Source organism: Bubalus kerabau, chromosome 20 (assembly GCF_029407905.1).
Source record: "Bubalus kerabau isolate K-KA32 ecotype Philippines breed swamp buffalo chromosome 20, PCC_UOA_SB_1v2, whole genome shotgun sequence".
NCBI lineage: Eukaryota > Metazoa > Chordata > Mammalia > Artiodactyla > Bovidae > Bubalus > Bubalus kerabau.
Genome location: NC_073643.1, coordinates 31527055 through 31547133, shown reverse-complemented (window position 1 = coordinate 31547133; position 20079 = coordinate 31527055). Strand labels below are relative to the sequence as shown.

The window sequence follows — 20079 nt, the reverse complement described above, 5'->3', positions numbered from 1 at the left end:
CAATAACTAAGCAGAGAGCCACCTTAAAGAAAAAGCATTGATGTTACTGCTGACACACAAGGCTGTGGCCATCTTATCCCAGCATGGGCCCTATGGAGAAGGGGCCAAACTGATTTGCTTCAAGACAAGACAGGAGAGGTGACAGCTTGAGGGTGCGGTAGGCTGTGGGTAGAGCTCTGGTGATACTGGTGTTGAGTTGCTGCTGTTGATAACACACTAGATGATGGAGTTATGGGCCTTCCTTAAACAATTTTGCTTAATTTTGTTGATGTTTAAGAAATTCCATAATAAAAAGTGATTGTTTTGCTTGTTTGCTTTGAAGAATGAACCACATACACTCATGTCAACTTCAGCCTTGTCCATAGGGACAGACCTATGACAGACCTGTTCCAAGTTGCACTGAGAAAACTCCACTTGTGAAACTTCTCAAAGGCTATTCAGACCTACCTTTAATAAAACACAATTTTCTCCAATACTCCCTATGCAGTTTTTGAGAGTTTCTGCTTGCTAAGTCACTTCACTTGTGTCCGACTCTTTGCGATCCTGTGGACTAGAGCTCCACCAGGCTCCTCTGTCCATGGGATTCTCCAGCAAGAATACTGGAGTGGGTTGCCATGCCCCGCCCCAGGGATTCTTCCTGATCCAGGTGGGTTCTTTACCAATAGTGCTACCTGGGAAGCACTGAGTTTCTGCTACAAAAATATTTCTCATAAATTATTTCTCTCAAAAAGATGAGAAAAAAGTAGATTCCAACAATGTGGAAGTTTGTGCACTCTGAAGATGTGAAATGTTACATCTCAAATTATCTTACCTGAGCCCTTCCCCTCAAGCTTTAAAGAGTGACTTAATATAAAAATGTCTTCCTTGAAACACAGTAAAATGAAGAGCTGACCTAAAACTGGTATTTCTTTAAACAGTATACACACTGTTTAAGTGTACGAAATGTTTACCTCTCCATGACTTTGAATGCAAAATGATAGGCTTTTTCTTTTTAATTTTTAGAATACCAATTTTGTAAAACCCCACTGGGAGGCTTAACTTTTTTTTTAATACTGTCATTTCAAATTTTGTACAATACTGAAACAAAACCTTATACAAGCAGATACAAAATATCTTCAGGATAAACCAATGGTTCTCACAGGTAGACAATCTACCCCAGCCCCTAACCCCTGGGGACATTTGCTGATATCCAGAGACACTTTTGGGTGTCACAACTCAGAGGAACTACCATCAGCTAGTAGGACAGGAACCAGGGGTGCCTCTAAACATTCCATAATGCACTGGACAGCTCCACAACAAAAACTCAACTGACCCAGAAAGTCAGAAGCGTCAAGGTTGAGAAACTCTGGGTTACAGTAAGAAAAGCCTGGAACTATTCTTCTCAGTCGCAGCTCCAAGGATCAGGCCGTGGTTTTGCCTGGCTGGCACGATTCACGCTTCGTTAAGGATGAAAATCCCCTGTGGACACAAAGATGCATGCTCTTTATGTATACAATACAGGTAAACCAGTGCATTCTATCATCAGAAATCATGCTCGTACCATGATTTTTCACGTTCTTGCTTTCAATCTTTTGTGATATACCTATGTTTGATTGATATGCTTACTAGAGTGAGTGATTAGTTACAGTTTGCTGCAATATTGGACTTTATAAAGCACCGTGATGATTTAGGGGCCCAGTAAAATAGAATCCTGGAATGTATGGGAAAGTGGGACAGGTAGAGGGGAGTGTCTGCTTGGGGGTTCAAAAGCTGAGTCACCTGGGAGGATGGATTTAAAGAGTACGAGAGAGAAGCTGGGGCCCCACGCCCCACCACAGTGTCCACAGGAAAGCCAAGGGACCAGCTAGGCTGGACCCAGGCCTGCTTCCCTAATCTTATTCTAAGGAACTTTGAATTGACTCCTCCAATGATCTATGTAACTGACACTAAAGTGCTCCAGGGGGACCCTTCTGCAAACTTCCCTCTAGAAGTAGTATATGGGAGGGGTGGACAGGAAAAAGAAAATGCATTCGTTTATGTCTGGAGATCATAACTACTCTTGAGGGTTGCAAGAAAAGACAAAGACGAAAGCTACACGCATGACTTCTAATTAGACGGGCATCTCATAAAGCAGCATTAGTGAAGCAGCAGCTTTTCTACAGAAACATATTCCTTTATGCTTTGTCAGTGGCCCTCAGCCATGGGTGCACCTTAGAAGGAAATGAGTACCTTTAAAAACATAATCCTAACATCCAGACCTCATTCCAATTTTAGACACGTCAAATTGGAATCTCCAAATGGTGGATGGTAGATGATGGAAAATGAGAATGGTGCCTTAAGAACAGCACACTAATTAGCACCTCTAACCTGGGGAAATGTATACTCTGAAAGTGGTGGGGGGAACATAGGGGAGAATACACTTTAAGGATTATGCTGTTAAAGATTATCATCTCGCTGCTGCTGCTGCTGCTAAGTCGCTTTAGTCGTGTCCGACTCTGTGTGACCCCATGGACGGCAGCCCACCAGGCTCCCCTGTCCCTGGGATTCTCCAGGCAAGAACACTGGAGTGGGTTGCCATTTCCTTCTCCAGTGCAGGAAAGTGAAAAGTGAAAGTGAAGTCGCTCAGTTGTGTCCGACTCCCAGCAACCCCCTGGACTGCAGCCCACCAGGCTCCTCCATCCATGGGATTTTCCAGGCAAGAGTACTGGAGTAGGGTGCCATTGCCTTCTCCGGATTATCATCTTGGAGACATGTTAAAAAAATACTAGAACAAAAGCAATTCTTTTTAATGCAGAATGGAGTACTGAGGATTAACAAATCAGAAGGGACCAAAGGATGAAAGAAAGATTAATTCTGAGGATATTACCTGAAATACATGCAATAGGTTGAAACAGAAAGATCGCAAAAGGTTGCTAGTCACTTTTAGACAGTAACCTTCATTGCATAGCAAAAACATCCTGCTTTTAACCTGAAAATGGCCCCCGACTTTATAATCTTCTAAAAAATGAAGTAAGAAGAGAGCCAGGGTGAGATTTCTGATGTTAGAACCAAGGAAGAATAAAGTTTATGTGTTATCTATCACTGGTCTGGTTTGCTAAAGTTCCCACAAAAGGCTACACTGAATGCTGGAAAGGAAGACATCTTCAGTTAGATGAGAGGATTTGTAGGGGAAGACTTCTGGCACAAATGTTTCTACAGTTAAACATGTGTACCCCAATATTCATTGCAGCACTGTTTACGATAGCCAGGACATGGAAGCAACCTAGATGTCCATCGGCAGAAGAATGGATAAGAAAGCTGTGGTACATATACACAATGGAATATTACTCAGCCATTAAAAAGAATACATTTGAATCAGTTCTAATGAGGTGGATGAAACTGGAGCCTATTATACAGAGTGAAGTAAATCAGAACAAAAACACCAATACAGTATAATAACACATATATATGGAATTTAGAAAGATGGTAACAATGATCCTATATGCAAGACAGCAAAAGAGACACAGATGTATAGAACAGTCTTTGGACTCTGTGGGAGAGGGAGAGGGTGGGATGATTTGAGAGAATAGCATTGAAACATGTACATTATCATATGTGAAACAGATTGCCAATCCAGGTTCGATCCATGAGACAAGGTGCTCAGAGCTGGTGCACTGGGATGACCCTGAGGGATGGGATGGGGAGGGAGGTGGGAGGGGGGTTCAGGATGGGGAACACATGTACACCCATGGCTGTTTCATGTCAATGTGTGGCAAAACCCACTACAATATTGCAAAGTAATTAGCCTCCAATTAAAATAAAATTTTTAAAAAGTGCTGCTCTTAAGAAAAAGGCTGAACAGTTTCCATGAAAGTCAATGGATTTCTTTGCCAAGAAATCCAAAGATCCATTTGAGTTTGGTCAGTAGCTTCTGCCATAAAATCTATTTCTACCTTAGAAAGAATGGAATCCACTCACAAAATTTATATCAGACAAGATTGTTGACTTAGGTTTTCTTGCATAAATTCTCACTTTGCCTTACTTTTAGAAATTCTGGCCTATGAAGTTCCAGCTTCCATGAGAGCTTGTCCTAGGGACTGGAAGAAACAGCACCACCATACCGTCTTTACAGCACAAAGCTTTAAGTGCTTTGCACACAATTATTTTAAAAACTGTCCAGGAAACATGACCACAAGCTTTTTACAACAACTGTTTGATAAGTGCTGGTAACAAGTTAAAAAGTAATAGCCAAATAGAAGAGCACACTCCTCAATAAAAATAATAACCAACGAGAGAGGTAACAAATGACAAAGCTCTGTTTTTCTTTGAATGGTAGTGCGTCAGTAGGTACAGTTCTAAGTTTTGTACACCCGATTCACATAATATTCTCTTGGCTGTGTATACGCAGTCTAAGTTTTTAGGTATTGATTTAAAATATTAAGTTGATATATAAAAGCAAACTTTTATAAAAGCTACATGTCTTTTAACCTGGGGGAAAACAGATGATTGACCCAATCAAGTTTTCAGCACTTATTAAAAGGATGTGGTGAACATTATGTGAAAACAGCACTGAGCAATATTGAGCAAAACTACCCATAATTCCACTTGAAGACTTTCTTTTCACCGACACACTCACCAAGGAATGTTTCTTGAACGCAAACTAAACTGAACCCAAAATAATCTTTCTACGACCAAGTATGGTACTAAGTACAGCAAAATTCAATACACTTATAGCAAAACTTACCCCAGGGGAAAAGTTATATATAATATGCAACTGTAAGTTCTGGCTGAATAAATAACTATAAAATAAACAATTACTTTTTGTGGGTTAGTGAGTTGGCATGGCCACTTTAGTCAGTTAAACACACTTCAGAAGTTGTTTATTTGCAAATTTGAATCCATTTACAATACTTGCTGGGTTCTTTTCAAGGCCAGGCTACACTGGCATCGCCATAGGCCAGGACCTAGCGCCCTGCCTAACCACTTATGATCAGCACCCATTACTACTTTGCTGAATCAAGACAGGGAAATGCCATGAGTCCATTTTGATTACAGTTATGCATGTCATAATTTTCCTTCATTCCCCCAAACCTCACCGATTTATACATTATTTTTGTGCTACCATAAAACTCATGCAAACAGAACGTTCCTGTATGTAAAAGGAAAATGTACACTCTGTTAGGGCTATATTACCAACTCTGGAGTCTTTACCCATTGTTTTAATATGGGCTATATAGAAATCTGCTTGTAATAAAAACTGACAACTGTGACGAAAATAAGGATATAATATTAAAAATAAATCAAATGATATACAGTACTGTCATTCTGATACAGAATTTTTACACAGCAATAGTGGTACGTACAAACGACAGGGTGCCAGGCAATCCATTACAACAGATCTTTGGGTTACAGATAAAGTTTAAGTGACAACTTAATACTGATTCTAACATGGTAACTAGTGTTATGCCAGATTAAAATCAATACATCTTCTTCAAGTGACATTTTCTGGAACATCTCTAACTAGGAGACTTTTGTTAAAAAAAAAAATCCTTATAAAAAGAAAAAGAAATAAATGTAGTATTTGTACTGGAAATGTCTTTTAAAAAAAAAAAATCCCAAATCTATAAATCTAGACTAATTTGACTTCCCATTCTCTCTGTCCTTACACTGGTCAACCGCAGACCTGGCACCCACTTACATAAGCAGGATCAGTCAAAGTTCAGGAGCAGCCCCATCTCTACTCCCTATAAGAGAAGTTTAGGGTACCTGGTTCAACTACACATTCTTTCCACTGTTTAAGTATCAGGCAAAAAAGCTTGATTCTCATCAGTGATTCTGCCAGCAAGCTCAAGGATATGGATCCTCACTTTAAAATGCTAGAGGGTCAGGGAGGGAAATGCCAAACAATAAAATGAGAGTCTTAAAACTCATTGGGGAATGTAGGAAAGAGACCCAAGTGGTGTGTGTGTGTGTGTGTGTGTGTGTGTGTGTGTGGTGGGACAGGGCTGGGGGCAGGGTATGTTTAGGGAAAAAAATTTTCTGTAACAAAATAACAAATTTGTATTCTCTGCACTTCTGCGAAAATGGATGAGTTATTGGCATTAAAAAAAAAAAAAAAAGCCAAATGAGAAAACAAACAAGGAAATGAGAACTGTTCCATAATGTCCTGCACTTTATGTTTCTATTCAAAATGTAAACCCCCTTTCAATCAAAAAAAAAAAAAAGTACAACATCATTTAAAAATCAAAGAGGGAAATGTGACTTAGAGAACTGAGGAAGCAATAGCATTTCTTTCTGGCATATTATCTGTTTGACACAATCACAGGTGAACAGGCTTTACAGACATTGTGTGGCTGTTCACATTTAAAGCGTCTCCTCTAAAGTGATTACTTCCGGGCTAAACAAGTGTATCGGTTAAACGAAGTCCGTGAACAGGCTAAGCCGGGCAGGCATGGACACGTGTGATGCATTCTCCGCCCAAAAAATGGAACCTAAAATAAAAAAGAAAACCGAGTTAGAGCAGGAAATGTTAAAAAGAAAAAAAACTATTCTTAAGGAGTTTCTTTGAATAGCAAGTTAGTGTTTATTAAATATTAACTATTCCTCAAACAACAGCATCTATTTTCATGTATTATCCTTTCGTAGCCTTCCAACCACTCTGTGAAGATGGCAAACACTTTAATCACACCCATCTGATAGATGAGAGACAAAAGCACAGAGGTTAGGAACTTGCCTGAGGTCACATATCCAGAACTTGAAGCTTGGCTGACAAGTGGACCTGAAGGACCAAGCATTTAATCAGCAAGCTACACTGTCTTTTACTTTTTCTCATTTAATTCTTTTTTAGAGTGTCCTGCTACTGAAGCTCCTTGAAGAGAACATAACTTTATGAGCACGACCACATGCGTACAATAAGCAAATAAAAATTCACTGATGATGAGAAATGTATAAATTCATACATTTGTGCAAAGATGTGAGGGAGTTCCCTGGCAGTCTAGTGGTTAAGATTTGGTGATTTCACTGCCGTGGCCTGGGTTCAATCCCTGGTCAGGGAACTGAGATCCTGCAAGCCAACAAAATCGGAAGGAGGCAGCCCGATTTGCAGAAATGCAACAGAGCAAACCCCAGGCAGGAGAGCCAGCAGCAAAAGGCTGCTCTCACCCCAAGCACAGTCCGGTTGCCGTTTCTAAGAACCTGCTTGAACCTGGGTGAAGCTTGAACCAAGCACAGTTCAACCGAACTGAACCAAGCACAGTTTGGTGCTCGAACTAAACCGAACTGAACCAAGCACAGTTCGGTGAAGCTTGAGCCAAGCACAGTTCAACCGAACTGAACCAGGCACAGTTCGGTGCTTGGGTGACTTCCTGAAGTTCAGTGCTTGGGTGACTTCACCTGAACTTGGGTGAAGTTCGGTGCTTGGGTGACTTCACCTGAACTTGGATGAAGCTTGAACCAAGCACAGTTCAACCGAACTGAACCAAGCACAGTTCGGTGCTCGAACTAAACCGAACTGAACCAAGCACAGTTCGGTGAAGCTTGAGCCAAGCACAGTTCAACCGAACTGAACCAGGCACAGTTCGGTGCTTGGGTGACTTCCTGAAGTTCAGTGCTTGGGTGACTTCACCTGAACTTGGGTGAAGTTCGGTGCTTGGGTGACTTCACCTGAACTTGGGTGAAGCTTGAACCAAGCACAGTTCAACCGAACTGAACCAAGCACAGTTCGGTGCTCGAACTAAACCGAACTGAACCAAGCACAGTTCGGTGAAGCTTGAGCCAAGCACAGTTCAACCGAACCGAACCAAGCAGTTTTGTTGCTGTTTCTAAGAACCTGCTTGAACCTGGGTGAAGCTAGGTTGAGAAGGGTCAACTAGCAACTGGTGTGGTCGTTCTCTGTGCCAGGGGCAAGTGAAGGACTCACAAAACATGTATGCTTTCTAGAGGCAAACAGCAAAACCCACCCTTCTTCCCATAGGAATGGTGTCCCCTCGAGAATCTGCCTGCTTTGCAAGGGATAGGGAGAAAGTTTAACTGTAGGCCTGCAAGTGGTTGATGATAATGAAATGAGATGGCAAATTACCCGATTGAGGGTAGTGTGAGAGAGGACAGCTATTGCAATCTCATGCCTTCAGGGGATCTTTCCACAGTTGACACATGGCACAGAAATGCATCCTTCCTGCCTCCCAGCTCAAATGCTTCCTTTGGTATCATTCTAGCTCATTTCCTATTCCACCAAAAGAGGCTGCCCTACATGAGTGATCTATCCGTACAAGAAAATCTTGAGATGCATCTTCCAGATGCCTTCGAAATCATTTCTTTCTGCATCAAACAAAAGGCTGAACAAAAGGCTGGCTGCAGACAGTGGCAGAACCATTCTAACCTTATTTTCAGGTTGAACTGATTGGATGGATCCAATTCTAGGGGTGTTCAGCAATGGTCAAGGCTAATTATTCTGGGCATTATCTTTGGATGCTACCATGCTCATGTTCCCCTTACCTTTTTCTTTCTTCTTCTCTTCGTCTTTCTTCTTTCCTGCCTTCCATTCCCAAAATGGTTCTGGAAGGGCCAGGGAGATGGTTGAGATCAATAAATACCAAGGGAAGAGTAGGCAGGTGGGGGTGGCACATGGTGAACAAGCAGGACCACCCCAGTTCCTCTGTCCTTTTGTGAGAGCATTACTTTCGAGGCTCTAAGGGCAGTGTCTCCATGGGAGCACATGGCCATCGGTCCCATGCAGACACGGGCTAGAATGGTTCTGTCACTGTGTGTGTCAAAGGGTCCATGGAAGGCCGGCTCATTTGTTGCCACTGAGAATATATCAGAGGAGGTGGGGGCAGCAGGAATGGCTTGGACAATTACAAGTGGATGGCATGAGACATAATAACTCATGACTTTGGCCTAGAGATTTTGAAAGATTCCTTTCGCTGAGCCCCAAACTACTGCACGAACCAGTGGTTCTCAGTTTGGGGTGATGCTGCCCCCAGGAGATGGGTGGCAATGACCAGAGAGGCAGTTTTGTGTGTCACAGTGCAGGGAGGGGGCATCTGGTGGATAGAGGCCAAGGATGTTGCTAAACATCCTACAGCTCAGGGGACTTTTCCCATGTCAGAGTTATCTGTTCTCAAATGTCCACAGTGCCGAGGCTGAGAGGAACAAACACAGGCGGCAAGGAACAGGAGCCTGGAAAAGGTGAGTGCTACCTGTAACAAGCATGTCAAACTGTTACACATGGAGAACACCAACCAGGGGTCTCTTATTCATTCATTCAACAGACTCTGCGTGTCAGCAGCACATCAGGCCCTGTTTCAGGTACTGAGGATACAGCCATGAGTCAAACAAGAAAGGTCTCTGCCCAACATGGAGGGTCATATCAATGACAGATACTCAGTAAGACAGTTTCAGCTACTACGAATTCCAGGCTTCAGTCTGATGCTCTGTGCACCTCGACACTGTGGTCACACTTGGGCCTGCCACGTGGGTTCTCAGCATCAAAAGCAGCAGGAAAGAGAAATAACTCGCACCGGCAGCCTGCCGCAGGCCAGGCCACAGCAAGGCATGATGTCTGAGTGTCATGTTAAAGCCGGGTGCCAGATTTCTGTCTCCCTGTGACACAAGCTAAGTGGCTTCCTCTTGAGATGAAGCAACACACCTGACCGAGGTCATCAAGCCACAAAAGGAATATGTCACAGTCAAACCCATCTCCATCTTCTTCCAAATACCACCAGGCCCAGACTCCAGGCCCTGAGAAGAAAAGGGAATCTTTTAGTTTTGAGTGCATTAACACTCAGCCTGGTACAAAGGACACACTCAAAAATATATGTGTCAAATGCTTGTCGTCTACCCCAATCCCACCATAGGCTGTGACCTCCCTGAGGGGTAAAAAGGTGACCTTCTCAGCTCCTGCGGCTCCACCTTTATCCTAAAGTCCTCTGCCTGGCACTGATCAATGCCACCAAACTCAGAAACCAAAGGCTCTTGCTTATGCAGAGTCCCCCCAGAGTCTAGGAAGGGCCCTGGCAATGTGTTCTCATGTGTTTTTGTGAAACCTTCAAAAATGTCTATTTTTCTTTTTCTTACCCAGGGCATCATGACTGTGTAACATCAACCTACATTTGCCGCAACTCAATTTAACACAATGATTAGACTGACAGGTCCCTTTATACCTGGGTGCCCTTTTCTTATTTTTATCCTTTTTCAAGATTCAGCCTGTGTTTCTCCCTCCCTCACCCAAGCTTTTCAACACTGGACAAGCCTGTAGCAGTTTTCTCCTCCATCTACGTGCTCTCAATCACACACACTACAATTTCTGACATGGTGAACACCCCGTAGATACCTGCCAATTTCTTGACTGGCCCATTCACTGCTCTTTCTACATTCATGTACGGCAAGCCTAGTAGCTGTCTGACAGTCACACAAGCACAAGAAAGTGTTCACAGAAGATGCATCTTTAGATGTATAAATACAGCCAAGGAGCTAATCATTCAGTACCAACGTGGCGGTTTACTTTAGAATCAACTATGCACTCAAGCCAATGTTTCTAATACTGTAGATTTCCAATCAGCAAATTCTAGGAGTTACCAAGGCAGAACCTTCAGCACTCTTGAGAAGGCATGATGCCCAACACATCTGCAGCATTTTTAAACAGAAAACAGTGCTGATATGAAACCAAAATATTATTTGTGCTATCTCTCAAAACAGAGTCAACTGTGTTAAAGAAGGGAACACAATGGGATACTTGAAGAAAAGCTGAGTCATGTGACATAAAAAGCACTGGCCCAATAATTTTTTTCCTTAATAAAACCAGTTTTCTTACCACTTTATCAATAGAAGTACATAGTTCAAAAAAATTCAAATGGTATGAGTGCATAAAATAAAAATGACAAGTCCCACACTCCCACAGTTTCTGGTTTTAATAGCTCTGATTAGTGCCACTGTACGGTTTCTTTAAATTTTTTTTTTTCTTTTGGGAATAGGCATATATTCTCATGGTTTCCCAGGTGGCACTACTGGTAAAGAATCTGCCTGCCAGTGCAGGAGATGTAAGAGATGTGGGTTCAACCCCTGGGTGGGGAAGATCCCCTGGAGAAGGAAATGGCAACCCACCCCAGTGTTCTTGCCTAGAGAATCCCATGAATGAGGAAGCTGGCAGGCTACAGTCATAACGTTGCAAAGAGTAAGACATGACTGAAGCAACTTGACACAGTACATATATTCTCAGAACCCTAAATATACAATTATTGATCTGTTCCCCTCCTGTGAGCATCATGTTAACCTGGGGCCTGTGCTGACGCAAGTGGATCCGATACAGACCTGGGCCCTCCCACCACACTGTGTACCCAGAAAAAATAAAGAAAAAACAGGGAATAGTGGGCCAGCCTCCTTGGTTGTAGGGAAATGGACTTGAGTTGGGGAACCTTGAGTCTCTGGGACTAAAGGGGCATAAAAGATATGCAAGATGGGGCCTACACGTGGAGCTGACAGTTCAGGGCGGGGGGCTGGCTGGCGACTTTCAAACCAGTAGAGATGTTAGCTATCAATAATCGAAGAATAGAGCACATGCCTAAAAGAATCAGGATAAAATGCTAAACTCTGATGTAATTAGAACATGAACCATGCATCAAAGGAAACACACACCAGTTTCTAGCTGATTAGTATCCAAACGTGTTGGAGGTTTCCCGTCATGGTCAGGAGTGCTAACTTGGGAGAAGACAAAAAAAAAAAAAAAAAAAAGATATGCAAGAAATAAGAGTGGTAGTTTCTGCAGGTCAAAGGGCCCCCTGACACACACACATCCTGGCAATCACGTGTGGCAGCCACCAGCACCTGTGTGGATGACGGCAAAAGAAGTTGTGTGCTTAGGTAGCTGATGAGTTCCCTAGGAGGTGAAGATGCTACATCTCCTGTGCTGTGCCTTGATAGGCTAAGTAAATGAAGCATTAGACAGTGGTGCTCACCCTGCGTGATTCCAGCCCCCTGCAATGCCCAGGGGGACATCGGAGGACATTTTGGAGGTCACCACTGGGATGGGGTGCTATGGCACCTAGCGGGTAGAGACGAAGGCTGCTAGGAAACATCCTACAATGCCCAGGGCCACCCCCACAACGAAGAGCCACCCAGTCTAAACTGTCAGAAGAGCCAGGCTCAGAAGTCCTCTTGTCAACTGGAAATTATGTTCTTCAGAAAAGGAGAATAGATTAGTCAAGTTTTAAAGTACAGCTCAAAAACAAAAATAAAAAACCAAAGCAAGTGCTAAAAAAGTGTTAACATAAAAAACGGAGCAAAATTTAAAAATAAGATTAATTTTTTGAAGGAAATATAGATTAAATTTAATATTTTAATAAAATAACAAGCAATAAAAGTACTCATCACATAATTTTAAACTTCTAAAGCCCATGAGTAAACAGCATAGGATGGACATGACTACTCTTTGTAAGCTCTGTTAATAAAAGTGTGGGTACCAATAGAAACTAGTGTTTCTTAAACCGGAGAAAGCAATAAACAGCAAAGTATTCCCAGTAGATATGTGATTTAATAATGCACTCTTAATTATTAAAAACGAGTTGTTAAAGAAAAATCAATACATGTTATAACTACCATCTGCCTAAAAATGTGTTTAGAAAGCATGCATCCTATTCCTTTCAAGTAGACTTATATTTTATTCTATTTTTGAATGATCAAATGTGAAGTTAAAAACTTTACAAAATTGTAGCCTAGGAGTGTCTAAACTGTCTAATTGATACATCAGAAACAAAATAGTAAAATGAATTCAATAGTTTCTACCTATAGGTCTTAATTTCATTCATCAAATACTGTTCACTTTATCAAAATAAATATCGGTAGCTAATGTCTAACCAAACCAGAATAGAAAGTTTAAAATTAGAGCAGGTATAGTCCTCACCTATTCATAGTCTTGTGCTTCTAATACACCAGTCCCTGTGACCACAATCAGAGTTAATCTATTTTTTTTAGAAGGCAAAAAGAAAATGGAGGGGGGAAAGTAATGAACACATCACATTTAAAAGAACTTTTATACAGCATCCATCTATATTTTTACCATCTACTAATGAACTGCAAAACTTTAGAGTAGAGTCTCACCAGGACATATTTATTTTAAAATGGTTTTTTTTTTTTGTTTTAGTTGTTTTGAATAGACTATAGCTGAAAGATACTCTGGAAGAACTAGGTTTTCATCAGGATAAGTTAATTTCACTCAGAACAAGTAAGAACTCTGGAACAAGAACTAGGTTATTGAAATGACCTATGAAAATGTATTTTCAAGAAAGTAAAATAACCAATATGAACAGCTGTAATATTGAGGTCTAAAAACATGGTTCAAGTGGTTATCTGAATGGGGGTAAGTTCAGATCTGACATTAACATCTTACTTTTTCAGTACTTTCCGTTCTTTTATCACTTAATTTTACTATGAAAACCATAATCTGTTATCATAGACTTTATTATCAACAGTGTGATTAAAAGCACAGCACAGAGATGCTCCTGGGTTTATGGCAGGAGAATGATTTTGTTTTCTTTCAAAACTGACTGCGCTAAACCTGAACTAGAAACTATAGGAACCAGGAAAATAGAATCTGGTTCTCTTGTCAAAATATCTCAATATTTGGAAACCTCATCAGAACTACAGGATGAGACAGATTTCAACTCTGGACTATTTCCCTACACAAACCCATCTGGGTTAATTGCACTGAAAAAAAGTTCAAATTAAACATGACCACAGCTTTCACTGAAGTAGATGCCAATGGAGTGATGGACAGAGCAAAATCCAGAGCCTGTTCTCTGACCTATTGCCTTGGGACCTCAGCCACATACTGAGCCCCTGGGAGGCTGAATGTTGTACAGAGGATGGGAGAAAACCAAACCTTACTTCACAGACTTGTATTAAATGAGAAACACATCCACAACATTTAGTATCATATCGAGGATCTGGTATACCACGGCATACAACAAGTAGCAACTAGTACTGCTATTTGCACAAAAATAGTTACCCAGACTGTGTCATTCTTGACTTGTTTTAGCAAACCAGCTGGGGTAGCGGAGGTTATACTAACAATGTACAAAGACAACTAATTCTGAAAGAACGGTGAATTAAGAGTCAACTTTTAAGCGACAGCGACTCCCATGGACAAAAGACGACTCGTGTTGGATAAGGCTGATGAAAAAAACTGAGACCGATGCCAAAGGTGGCTGGGCAGGCTTCACCCTCCACCCCCAACCCCACCCCCACCAAGGGGAATGGGGTTAGTGGTTTGGCACAGAGCCAGACAACTAACGGTTTTGAAACCTTTCCTGTCTCAAAATGGCCAGGAATAAAAGGTGCATATCATGCTTACAAACGACAGTACCCGCTCAAGCGGTCAAACCATGGTGAGGAATGGTACCAATGCAACAGGAAGTGTTTCTCAAGGAAACCACAGGAGAGCCCAAGGTCATCTTCAGATGGGTCTAAACAACCAGGGTTCCCACTACAGCACATTGAGCGAAACCCCAATTTATTTCCTTATTTCATTCAGATAGAGTCAAAAACCTTAGCTGTTATCTGTGACTGTGGAATAAAGATATTTGGCTCCATTTCAGTTTTAAACCCTAAGCCACACGTGGGGAAAAGAAGAAGGCAGAAGGCAGAATTCAGTTTGCTTTGAGAACATTTAACCTGTTTTTAGAGGATGTGATGGGTAGAGAGAGAACACTGCAGAGGACTGAACTCACCTCCAACAAGCCCCAGGCCTGGGACACGTCCTCAAGCACACACATACTGCTCCCCACACACCCCTGCACCCTGGACCCCATGTAGCTGCTGGTAAGTGAGGATGTACTAACGGCACAAGAAGAGCAAGGCACCTGCAGCCTGGCACCCCTGGGGATTTCGCTGGAACCATACTGGGTTTCACACGCTTTGTATCTGAAGGACATGGATTCTCCAGGCTCCACAAACTTCTCTGCTCCCTCCTACCTGCCACCCACCCACTTCCGGAAGTCCCACATAGCTCCCTGGCCCCTGCAGACAGGAGGGTCTGCAACGCCTGAGGACACAACCTCTGCAGCCCCATCCAATCCTGCCGTCACTCCTGCCACTTCCTGTCAATAACTTTCCAAAAATTATTTAGGTGTTTAGGTCATTGTGATATGGAGCTGTTAGAGAGTAAAATAAATTGGAAAGGTAAACATCATGAATCTCCAGGGTTGTGAACATCGCATCCTGTGGAGAGAGTCAAAATGTAGGCCTTTCAAGTTAAAATACAAGAGTGATTGCGTCATGGATCATTTTCTACAAAACCCATGGATCATTTTCTACAAAACCCAAAGCACAAACTTATGTGCTTCTGCCTTTTCAGTAGGTGTGATTTCAGCAAAGAAGTATACACAGTATTTTATATATACACACACATATATGTATATAATATAAATGGTAATATATATACATAAATGGTCTTTTAGGATATAAAATACATTCATATATCCAAAAGTAATATGTATTTATATCCTAAAACTGTTAAGCAAAATTCGGTATTTCAAATTATTTTTATGAAATGTTTCTAATGCCATGAGAATGATGATATGTAAATGATCAGTTAAATAAGGATGGTAAGAATACAGTTCTCTCAGATGGAAATGGAGAGGAGAATGGAAGAGGTTTTCCACTTCATCTTCTCTGATTTCCAATTTCTAGCACATTTCATGTCATAGAGGCCTTGCTTGGAGTTGAGTAACTGAAATGTAAGAGAACCAACAAGAACACATATATACTAACTTTACGAGTCATCGGATGGCAACTGTCTCCCACTTTGCCCATCGGTGTGCAAATCCGTATGCTCTTAACCCAGATACTAACAGCACAGCACATGCCTCCACCACACTGGGGGTCCCTGTCGCAGGCCTGAAATGTAATAAGCAAACATAAATAAAGATAATCAGAATGACTCAGGCTAAAATTAGCAGTAAAAAAAAAAAAAAAGCTCTTTTAACATCTCACAGCTATGATTTTAATAATCTTACATGTTTATAAAACTGTAATCATTTATTTGAACATATTTACAATAAAATCTGATCAGAGATTTTCCCACTTGGTGAAAAAAAAAAGCCTAAATAATGGCCCACACAGTATGAAAATTATAAACCCCAACACTTTTTTAAAAAATCAGCTCTCTTTTTCTAGTGTTTTATGGATGAAACAGCTTTGAACTTGAAGTTTATATTGGTCTTTTACCATACGTGGCCATTAGGAACTACATAAATTGAATCACAAGATTTTATAACTATTAACTGTAGAATAAAGTGGGCCCAATTTAAAAAAGAGATTTAAATGGTCTCTAAATCTATCATGAAATGCTCCAGATCCGTAAAGATACTGATGTAAATTTAAAAGTATAACTCATTTTCTCTTTCAAATATTTGCATTTTGGTTCATGAGATTTAATGTTTCTCACACCTCTGACTTGATTTTCACCATTTCCTTTTGAAAGAAAGAGATTTCATAGGCTGAGAATGGCCAGACCAAGACTTTTGCCTTATGTTACTCTTTTTTTTTCAGGTGAGTAACCTGCAAAGAAGGAAATTATTGGCTTAGGGTATACATATGTGTACAATATAAGATTAATGAAACTATTCTGAGATCCATCAGATTTAGAAATGCAAGTGACAGATGCAATTATCAACAGTGAATACTCAAGACACTTGTTCCTAATATAAAAACTGTAAATACATATAATCAAAGAATCAACTATGGAGGAATTTCCTCACTTGACTAAACAGAAGTAAATAATGAAGTGTAAACTTATTTGCATAAAAATAGATCCAAAAACTATGGTTCTTTCCTAGAACCATCCATAAATAGGATGCTTTGTTTGAATGGTGTTCAGTAATCTGTTTTGTTAGTGTTAAGGTGAGAACATCCTATACTATATATGTAAGAAGCTAAGAAATCTATAATTTAGACAAATTTAAGCACAGATTTAATGCAAATAACTAAGATACTTCTCCAGAGTTCTTAGTTTTGGAGACAGCTATAACTTCGCAAAACACAAATATATGGGGATACTCTTATTCATTATTTTTTCATTAAAGTGATCAGCTATATTGTTTTATTTCCCCCATTAGAATTTTTTCTTGGGCTATTTAGTATTGGATAAAAACTGTAATTTTCATCTTGGGGTGTTTAGACATTTATAGGAAAATATACAAACAGTTCCATTTTTCCAGTTTTTATCTGAACATCAGAAATCACACATACGTAGCCATTATATTCCAAAAATGAGATGTTCACTATACGATCTTTTTCAATACAGTTTTAACAAATCTATGTGGACATATAAATCAATTCAAAAATAACCACATTACTACTCCCCAAAAAGTAAATATTTAAGATGGAGGTTTTAGGCAATATTTTATTTCAACAGATTCTCAAGACCAGGAATTCTGAAGCCCCACTAGCTCTTTTAATAAGACAATCAAAATCCAGGCAAAATCTCTTAAATTTCAATCAATCACTTGGATTTTAAACATCCTAGAGATGACATATCTAGATAAGTTAGTAGGTTTTTCATTTGACTCCAGATGGTTCCTGTCATGGAAACATAACTATATCTCTTTACTGCCATGCTGTTTTAGAGAAATTTTTAAAGATCCTTTTATTTTCTAGCACTGTTTTGCAACAAGAAAAACAACACATATAATCCTATAAGGCCAGTTTAAACTTTAACAGATAAACATTCAATGTGATAAAATTTCACTTTGTAACAAAAAAGGTTCAGTTTTTGGAAATACTTACAAAGACTTGCATAGGTTTATATATTTTTAATTAGACAGCTGTTTCTTAACGCCCTTCATCTTTAACCCACTGCAAATCTATTCAACTGGTGTTGTCTTGTGAATGGAACAAAAAGATACTTATATTACAAAGGAATTTGGGGCTCAGAGGATTAGCAGAAATTTAAAGAGCCAGCAGGGGAAGATGAGGGAAAACCAATCAGATTTCAATTCTCATGTATTAGAAAGACGTGTAAAAACTTTTTTTCAACCACATGGACTGACAAAGCCATTCAAATACATCTATATCTGTAAAAATCTCTACAAACTATACTAATAAATATCACAATACTTATTTAGTATCTCTTGGCCATAACCCAAATACCTATTGGTTGTAACCAAATACTGTTATAATACAAGGACTTTCAATGTGCTATAAGCACATGGAGACAATAGTGCTTAATTTTGTCAAGACAATGACACTTCCCTTAAATTTAAATGGTATTTCATTATCTGTGTACTATCATTTCAAACATAAAACTTTTCTCTTTAAACCCTATTATGTGAACTTAGATATTTGAAATAATTTAATGGGGGTGTAAAATACTTTCAGACTTATTAGAGTTGAACAATCAGGAAATGGTAGCAATTCTACATTGTTGGCATAAAGTAGACATTTTCATTTTGTGCTGTAAAGTTATCCTTCGGATCCACACAAAGAAAATTGTTGGTGGACCTAGGAGAGAACTGAACTAGTTCCTACTTCCACAAATGATGACATCTCTCTAAACTGAAACATCTACAGGATCACCTACTCCATAAGTAAGCCAAAGCACTGTAGGTGCTTTATCAGGAACAGGAAATGGAAAACTTTTACAAAAAGAAGCTCAGGACGCTGGGGTGGGGGGAGGGGGGGGATGAAAACCGCTGGAACTCAGAAGAAAAGACCCACGTTGCTTTTCGAAAGTGCACTCATGACCTTGAACCAAGTTATTTCAAAGGGATTTTGCAGAGGATGCTTTGGGGAGCAAACTCCTCAACCGCAGAATTAAGTCTCCCAGGATCTGCGGGCACTGGTCTTGCCCCTTTAGATTTTAAAGCACTTAAATTTTAAGGACAGAGTCTGGAAAAGCCGGGGCAAAGTGCTCGAGAAAACTGCCAAAGGAAACTTCTTTCAACTTAAGAGGAAAAAAGACCAAACGCGAGGACAGAGTGGCAGGCGAGCGTGAGAAGGTGCTAGGGAGCGACCGTGGGCACTTCTTCCAGGGAGCGCCCGATGTCCTGGCCGCCCGCTGCTTAGGGATCAGGGCATCTTCCAGGTGCTCCAAGGGGCGAGTGGGGCAGGTGTCCCGGTCCGGAATAACCCTCCCGTGCCCCCACCTCCCGGGTCGCGGTCCCCACGCCGTCTCCCCCTCGGTTCCCGTCCCCACGACCCCGCGGCACGAAGAGGGCGCGCATCCCGGGTGGACAGGTGCGCCCGGCCGCTTACCCCGGTGATGACCGCGGCGTCGCCGGCGGGAGGTGTGAGCAGCAGCGGCGGCAGCAGCAGTAGGAGCAGCAGGCGGGCGCAGCGCGGGCTTCTCATGGCGCCCTCGGGCCTGGGCGGCTGTTGGGGGGCCGTTGGGGACGCACGGGCTGGAGCGCGGAACGCAGAGCGCCGGGCGGGCCACTCACGCGATCCTGCCGGCGGTTATAAAGGCGAGCCCCGCCGTGACTCACGCAGCCGCCCGGCCGGCCGCACGCGCGGGGGGCATGGCGCGGGCACACCCCCGCGCCCACCCGCCTGCCCCGGCTCCGCTCGCGTCAGGGACTGCTCGCGTCCCTGCCGCGCACGTGTCGCCGTGGTCCCGGGCGCCCCCACTCGGGGCGCTACGCAGGCAGGGTCCCCCGCGCGGCGCCCGGCTCGCGGCCAGGCCCTTGCCTCGCGCCGCTGCTGCCTACCGCACGCGCCCGCACGTCTTTTGTGGTCGGAGACACCCCCTCTGCTGTCCTGGTTTCCCCAGCTCCACGTACTCAGCGCTGCAAACTTGCAGCTCATTTGCTCTCCAGATGTCTAGGGAGTGCCTACTAAGGTGCTGGGCGCTGTGAACACACCGGGGGAGCAAGGGAGGAGCCAAAAGCCGCTCAATGTATTCATTTCTGTATGCCACCTACAGCCACTTGGTTTGTCCTTAGGGTCCAGTAACTGAACAGAAAAGACAGACATCAAACAAACAACCTGGAAACGTGGAAAACAAGGGGCAAAGAACAAAGGGAGGGCAAAATTACCCCTCATCCCACGTCCCTGACGACACTGAGGGGTTTGTCCTTCCAGCTGTGGGAGTCCAATTTATTTCTTTCAAGGACTGTCCTCCCTTTCTGCTCA

General features: G+C 41.9%; 1 protein-coding gene across 2 annotated transcripts; it reads right to left on the bottom strand.

Annotated features, from left to right (window-relative positions):
- Nucleotides 1-5513: 5513 nt before the first annotated feature.
- Nucleotides 5514-19383, bottom strand: PROK2 (prokineticin 2). Of its 2 annotated transcripts, XM_055557592.1 has the most exons (4): nt 19204-19383; nt 15721-15846; nt 8452-8511; nt 5514-6449 (listed from the first exon to the last, which is right to left on the bottom strand). In XM_055557592.1, exons 1-4 carry the CDS (start codon nt 19297-19299, stop codon nt 6345-6347), a joined length of 387 nt encoding a protein of 128 aa, XP_055413567.1. In that variant the 5' UTR covers nt 19300-19383; the 3' UTR covers nt 5514-6344. The 2 variants fall into 2 exon arrangements, with proteins under 2 accessions (XP_055413567.1, XP_055413569.1); XM_055557594.1 differs by lacking the exon at nt 8452-8511.
- Nucleotides 19384-20079: the final 696 nt, after the last annotated feature.

Excerpts from the sequence above, each read along its gene's own strand:
- PROK2 (XM_055557592.1), bottom strand. The coding sequence starts at position 19,299 with ATGAGAAGCCCGCGCTGCGCCCGCCTGCTGCTCCTACTGCTGCTGCCG. Across the intron at positions 15,847-19,203 it reads ACGCCGCGGTCATCACCGGG|GCCTGCGACAGGGACCCCCA; the intron begins GTAAGCGGCCGG and ends ATTACATTTCAG. Across the intron at positions 6,450-8,451 it reads AGAGAAGAAGAAAGAAAAAG|GTTCCATTTTTTGGGCGGAG; the intron begins GTAAGGGGAACA and ends TTTTTATTTTAG.